The sequence below is a fragment of the Peromyscus maniculatus genome, chromosome 22 (genome assembly GCF_049852395.1).
Source record: "Peromyscus maniculatus bairdii isolate BWxNUB_F1_BW_parent chromosome 22, HU_Pman_BW_mat_3.1, whole genome shotgun sequence".
Classification (NCBI taxonomy): domain Eukaryota; kingdom Metazoa; phylum Chordata; class Mammalia; order Rodentia; family Cricetidae; genus Peromyscus; species Peromyscus maniculatus.
Genome location: NC_134873.1, coordinates 56,261,864 through 56,268,567, shown reverse-complemented (window position 1 = coordinate 56,268,567; position 6,704 = coordinate 56,261,864). Strand labels below are relative to the sequence as shown.

General features: G+C 44.0%; 1 protein-coding gene across 2 annotated transcripts in view; it reads left to right on the top strand.

Moving 5' to 3' along the window:
* Positions 1-858: 858 nt before the first annotated feature.
* The window catches only part of Stpg4 (sperm-tail PG-rich repeat containing 4), a 55,883-nt gene continuing 50,037 nt past the window's right edge, over positions 859-6,704 (top strand). The window contains exon 1 of one of the 2 annotated variants that reach the window (XM_006986487.4): positions 859-1,369. In XM_006986487.4, coding sequence (XP_006986549.1) covers positions 1,286-1,369 — 84 coding nt within the window. In that variant the 5' untranslated portion in view covers positions 859-1,285. The remainder of the gene's footprint in view (positions 1,370-6,704) is intronic. The other variant, XM_016005054.3, reaches the window with a different exon arrangement.

The following is a 6,704-nucleotide window of genomic DNA, read 5'->3' as shown; positions in this document are numbered from 1 at the left end:
TGTGTGCATGTGCAGCCCAGCATTTAAGTAGAGATCTTAGGACAACTTCTGAGAGTCAGTTCTCTGCCCACCATGTGGGTCCCAGGGACACCAAACTCAGACCATCAGGCTAGGCAGCCTCGGGCACTATTTTTCCCCCCTCAGAGCCCTCCTGGCCCTGAGACTATATTTAATTTTAGATCAGTTTGTTTTCTGTGTATGATTGTTTTCCCTGCATGTATGTGTATGCACCACGTGTGTGCCTGGCGCCTGCAGGGTTCAGAGGGCGTCAGATCTCCTGGAATTGGAGTTACTGGATGGGTTGTGAGCTACCATGTGAGTGTTGGGAATCGGACTCCGGTTCTCTGGAAAAGCAGCTAGCGCTCTGGACTGGGGTTCTTTGGGAAAGCAGCTAGTGATCTTAGCTGTGGAGCTAATTCTCCAAGCCCACACTGAGGTCAGTTTTAGGAAACAATGGAGTCCTCTCACTCCCGAAAGTTGGAGATGGGAAACTGAAGCCTCGTGCTGTTGAGGGCAGCGGAGCATTGCAGCCAGATCGGGATTTGAATTCTTCAGCGACAGTGTGATGGTGTCACTAAGGAAGCTGCCCTCATTCTCCAGATGGAACGAATTAGCACGGGCGTCGCAGCGCTGCTGGGAGGGCGACCTGAAATGTAATGTATGTGAAGTCCTCGGAACACAGTAGGTCCTCCACAGAAGGAATCACGGTTGAAAACGCCGTTTTAAAAGCAATCTTTCTAGGTTGAGAAGCTACAGCCAAGAGAGGCCCAGCGGGCCAAGGGACTACGGAAGAGATGGGTGGTCTGCTCTCACAGCTAGTGTTCCGGATGGCCCCCCACCTCACCCCGGAAGTGGATGTTAAGGAAGAACCCCACCTTAAAGCTAAAGGCGCCTACCTGTTTTCCTTTCTAGGATGTGGGATTGGGGATAATTTGTGAGGGGATGGTAGAAATTGTGGGTACCATCAGATGCGGGCAAGCCTGCCTAGATACACACATACCCAAGAACTCGGGCAACTTCACAGTCCCCTATACTTTATGACACACGCACACGTGACAGTCTCTAAGGATGTCCACTGAGTCAGCTTGGCTGAGGCCTGCACAGGGCATCACTTCCCTGTCCTCACCAGTGGAGGTGACCTGCAGGACTTTGCACTGGTCTTTTAGGCGCGCAAGCTCAGAACCGGCGGGTGGCCGGGGCTCCCAGCACAGGCCTGGAACCGGCGGGTGGCCGGGGCTCCTAGCAACCGGCTGCCAGCCCGGACCCGGGGAGAGAGGAGGTCGCAATGGACGAGCCAGCCATCGGCATCAACCCCTCCGCAGTACCAAGAGAAGACCTGGGGCGTGGAGAGCCGCTCGCCTCGACCTCGGTAGGGTAGTCCGCCCCTTGCGGCCCCCCGCAGCCTCATCTCTCGGAGCCCCGGTGCCTCTTCCGCATCCCCGCGCCCGCACCTGATTTTCTTCGTTGTATTTGATTTCTTTATCCTGCCTTACCTTCTCTCTCCATCTTTCCTTTTCTTTTTCTTTTGTATTTCCCCCACACCTACTTGCTTCAGTAGAGCGATTAGATTTCCTGCCCTTTCTCCTTCTGTTAAAGGAACTGTTGGCAATTCTACCAGACGTCCTCTGCCCTGCCTCCTGGTTGAGTACTTTTAAAAATAAATTTGGGTGAGGGTGTTTAGCCTATCATTTATCTTCTCCTTTAAAGTGAATTTAAAACGACAGATGTTCGGAGTCACACGGACAGCTCCTCTCTTCCGGACTGGTCCTATTTCCCCCTCCTAATCAGCCCACCCCACTTCTCTGCTTTGGAGGGAGATGTGAGAAACCTGTCTTGACCTGCCTGAGTACATTTTCCAAGTTCAAAAGGAGCAACTGAAAAGTCAACAGGAATTTAATAAAGAGCATGCTGGATGGGAAGAGGTTGGTTCGGATGCATAGCATGGCATATCAAACCACGGGAATTCTTTTGTCTTCTGGAGAAATGTACATGTTTCATTGGAGCACTATAGAGCTTGTGAAGTTGTTGCAATCAGAAGAGACTGAATTACATCCATTATGTTTACCAGTTATTCTTTTTGGCCCATTCTTGGTTGAGATAATTCTTATTTCATAATGAATATTACAAACAGAAAGAGTTTGCTATTTTAATGATTTGCAGTAGCACAAGAGGAAAAACTACACAGCTGGGTTCTGTGGACAGAGGGGCTGAAGGAAATGTGGAGTCCTCATCAGCACACAGAGTACTTGCTGCGGAGACAAGAACCCCACTGGAAACTGAGGCATGCCCAAACCATCTGCTTCTTAACTCGGCCGATGAGATATTAAAAATAAAATCTACCATTTCTCAAGCAATGACTTGGTAAGTGTGGTTGTGGGTGTGTGTCTTCCTTTCCTGTTCCCCACTTCTCGAGACAGGGTCTCATTATGTAACCCCCTGGCTGGCCTGGAGCTCACTATGCAGACCAGGCTGGCCTAGGTGGGTGCACCACCACCCCTCCACATCCAGCTAGTTCATATTTTTATACTTCTGTGAGAAAGCACAATACATGAAGATTAGTTGAACAACTTTCTCATGTGGATTTCTCACTGGGCAAAGGAGCTGTGGTCTAACATCAAATTTTGTCACATTTGTTGTTCTTAGAACATCTCTGTAAAATAGGAATTGTAGGATATTTTGTTTGTGTTCTGACAAATAAAGCTTGCCTGGAGATCAGAGGGTGGAGCTAGCCACTAATTAACCTTAGAAGTCAGGCGGTGGTGGCACAAGCCTTTAATCCCAGCACTTGGGAGGCTCACACCTTTGACCCCAGCAATCCAGAGGCAGAGGCAGGAATATAAGGAGGTGGGAACAGGATCTCACCACCCCCCTATTTGGTCTGAGGATCTGTAGAAGTAAGAAATCTCTAGTGGCTGCTGCTCTGCTTCTCTGATCTTTCAGCTTTCACTCTAATATCTAACTCCAGGTTTTTATTGATTAAGACTAATTAGGATCGGGCTGGAGAGATGGCTCAGAGGTTAAGAGCACTGACTGCTCTTCCAGAGGTCCTGAGTTCAATTCCCAGCACCCACATGGCAGCTCACAACCATCTGTAATGAGATATGGTGCCCTCTTCTTGTCTGCAGTCATACATGCTGTATGCATAATAAATAAATAAATCTTAAAAAAAAAAAGACTAATTAGGATCCCACTTCATCTGGTGCCCAATGTGGGGGCATGAATTATGAAAAAATCGCTTGCCCATGGCTTCGTAGCTACTAGTACACGTCAGAGCTGCTCGCAGGGGCTCCCACCAGAGTCACCACTTCACCGGCTAGGTTTTCCTTTTTTCTCCAAGCTCTCTGGATGAGTTTGGGATTTTTCTGTTTCAGCCTCTTTACAGCCAATGCCACGGGCATGTGGACCCCAAATGCCTCTGGAGTTAGCTGCTTTCACAGGCCTGTCCCCCCCCCCCCCCGCCCCCAATGCAGATGGCTGGCTCTTCGGCTTTTTTCCCCCGTGGGTCGTGGGTTTTCCCTGAACCCCTCCTTGGGCTGCTGCCACACTAGGTAGCTGCCTTTACACCCACTCAGCTTCTACTGTTCTGTGCAGCAGCCAGCCTCACACTTCACCGTCATCATCGGTAGGTTTGGTAAGACAACTGGGAATTCTTATAGGGGGGAGGATTAGTTTTTTAAAAAAAGTTTTTTCCCTTGTTAAAAAATAGGAAACTATTACAGTGGAGAGAGTTAGGTCTCTGTATGATCACACAATGGATGGTTTAAAAATGGAACAATTAAATGAAAGGATAATGAACTTTTTTTTTTTTTTTTTTTTTTTTTTTTTGAGACAGGGTTTCTCTGTGTAGTTTTGGAGCCTGTCCTGGAACTCGCTCTGTAGACCAGGCTGGCCTCGAACTCACAGAGATCCGCCTGGCTCTGCTTCCCAAGTGCTGGGATTAAAGGTGTGCACCACCACTGCTGGGGTAATCAACTTAACAGGAATTGACATAATGTTAGTTATCATTTTGATAATTCTTATTACCTTTGATAATTCTTGGTTTATCTCTAAAAATGTTGGTTGATATGAGTGCCAAGATACAGGCTTTAGAAGAACTTACTAAAACAGATCATAGAGATATTCAGACCCTGACAGAGGAATTTAAAGGAGAACCAACCTATTACATTACAAGATTAGAGAGGAACAGCCCAAGGTTTTCAAACAGCTAACCTTAATTTATCTAGTCACCTTACAGGAACAACTGCCAAATGACAGATACCCCCAAGGCCATGAAAGAGCTGACAGGATTCCTGTGGAAATGTTAGATTTGAGGAGATTTAAGGAAGTGATAGTCTCATATGGTATACATTCACCTTTTGTGAAGCAGATGTTAAATTATGGTCAACTAGTAACAGAAATGTCCCACAAGACTGGAAAGACTTGGTTACAGCAGTATTGGAACCTGGTCCTCAATTACAGTGGAGGACATAGTGGAAAGATGAGGCTAAGACCATTGAACACTGAAGTGTAGGGCTAGAGGTATTGAAATCTCCCAAGACCAACTTCTTGGAGAGGGAGATTATGCTGATATAGAAAGACAGTCTCTATATGATGACCACACCCTGGCTCTATGCCATACAGCAGTTTTGAATCTTGGGACAGAATTGAAGAAGTCAGAGAATTAAGTCATTTACAAAAGTTACACAGGGCCCAAAAGAAACCTTCACTGATTTTTTACAAAGGCTGTCTCCAGCTGTAAATAGAGTGATACCAAATTCAGAAGCTAGACAAGTAATAATTAAATATTTGGCTTTTGAAAATGCTAATTTTTGATGCAAAAGGATAATTAGGCCTTTAAAGGCAAGATCAGCATCTATAGAGAAATTGACCTGAGATACAGTCAGAATTAAATTTCATAACCATGATGATGCTTGGATAGAAGAGGTGATTTCCAGAGGCTTGAAGGAAAATAAAAATGTCAAGTGTTTTCATTGTGGCAAACAAGGTCACCTATAAAGGGATTGTGGACAGGGAGTTCCTAGAAACAATGTTTTCTCTAGGAATAATCCAAAAGAAGGTCCCTCCCTTCTGGATTATGCAGAAGGTGTGGCAAAGGCCAACAGTGGACCAATGAATGCAGATCAACAAGGGATAGACATGGTAACCCTTTGCCTTTGGGAAACATCTTGGGGGGGGAGCTCTTGCAGGCCCCATGTCAAATTTGGTTCAGTTATTCCCTGTCACTGTGGGGGAAACTCCTCCCCAGAGCAATTAAAAGACCTATTGCCTATTGTAAAAAAAAAACAAAAACATACTGCTCTGGATGATAGAACAGCTTTAGAAGATAAAACAAAAATTTCAGGAGAAACCAGAACAAGAGAGACCTCTTGATTAGAAGAGGTGATAGTTCATCAACCAGCATGACCACTCAACCTAATTTAACTTATAAGACTAGCAAATGCTTTTCATTTGATCAGATATAACTTGCCAAAAGGGAAACTCCCCAAAGTTAGGGTTGGGGCAGGGTTTTGTTTTTGTCTTTCCAGAAAAATAAAAACAACCATCTCGAGGAATTTAAAGACCTTTGGACAAATAAGCATCCAAAGAAGAAGGGAGAACTTCCCGGAAAATTACGAAGAAAAGGAATAATCTGACCTAATGCAATCTCTGAAGTCTCCAAAAAGATGATGGGCCCCCACAACGATGATTCCACATGGACTATGGTAACACAACTAAGCTGACAAACACCACCTAAAGATTGACTTTGGACTACAAACTGCTCAGGACAATTTCAAAGTGGCTAGCTGAGATGATCCAGCCTCAGAGACTACCCTAGCCAGGACTTGAGACAAGCCGTGCACTTTCCCACTACATAGAGATGGGACAACAAACAATATAGCTAGCTCTCTCAGGACTTGACAATAATCCCAAATACTTTTTTCAGGGTCCCCTAAAGATGCCGTCACCCCCAGACAGCAGGAAGTAATCTTAAGAACGCTACACTCACATTCTCAAGAGATGGTGTGGGTGGTTTTTGGTTGTTCAGTGGGTTATGGATATTTGTTATTATTTAGGGGAGGTTGGTTACAAGTTGTTATTGGTGATGGTCAGGAAAAAAAGCTGAACAAAGGAGATTAGATTCAGATATCTCATTTTAAAAATAAAAATGGTAATATAGAAATAGGATAAAAGGGTAGATTATTGAATCTACTTTCAAAAAGCAACTACTAGTTTTAAATCTTTTACATTGGCTTGGATTTTTGTATACTGATACAAATTTGAGGTTATTTTTGTTATACTGTATATATGTTATAGAAATGAGAGGATAAAAAGGTAAATTATTGAATCTACTTTTAAACCAAAAAAGCAGCTACTTATTTTTACATATTTTACATTGATATGGATTTTTATATATTGATACAAACTTAAGGTTATTTTGGTTAGAACATACTGTACATACATTTCTACTCTTGTTCAAGGTATTGTACCTATACAGCTTATCTAACAATGCAATATAAATTTCTAGTCCTTGGAAGTTAGTATTATAAACTATTTAGGATAATAAAGAAATATAGGTTAGTAGTCACCTATTACAATCAAACTTGTAGTCATGTTAGGTTTGTTTTCAAGGTCAAACATATATTTTAGATAGGCAAGTGGTCTTCAAACACCTCAGAGATCTACAGAATATGGCGTTTAAGGTTTTTTTCCCCCTTCTGTGTAGC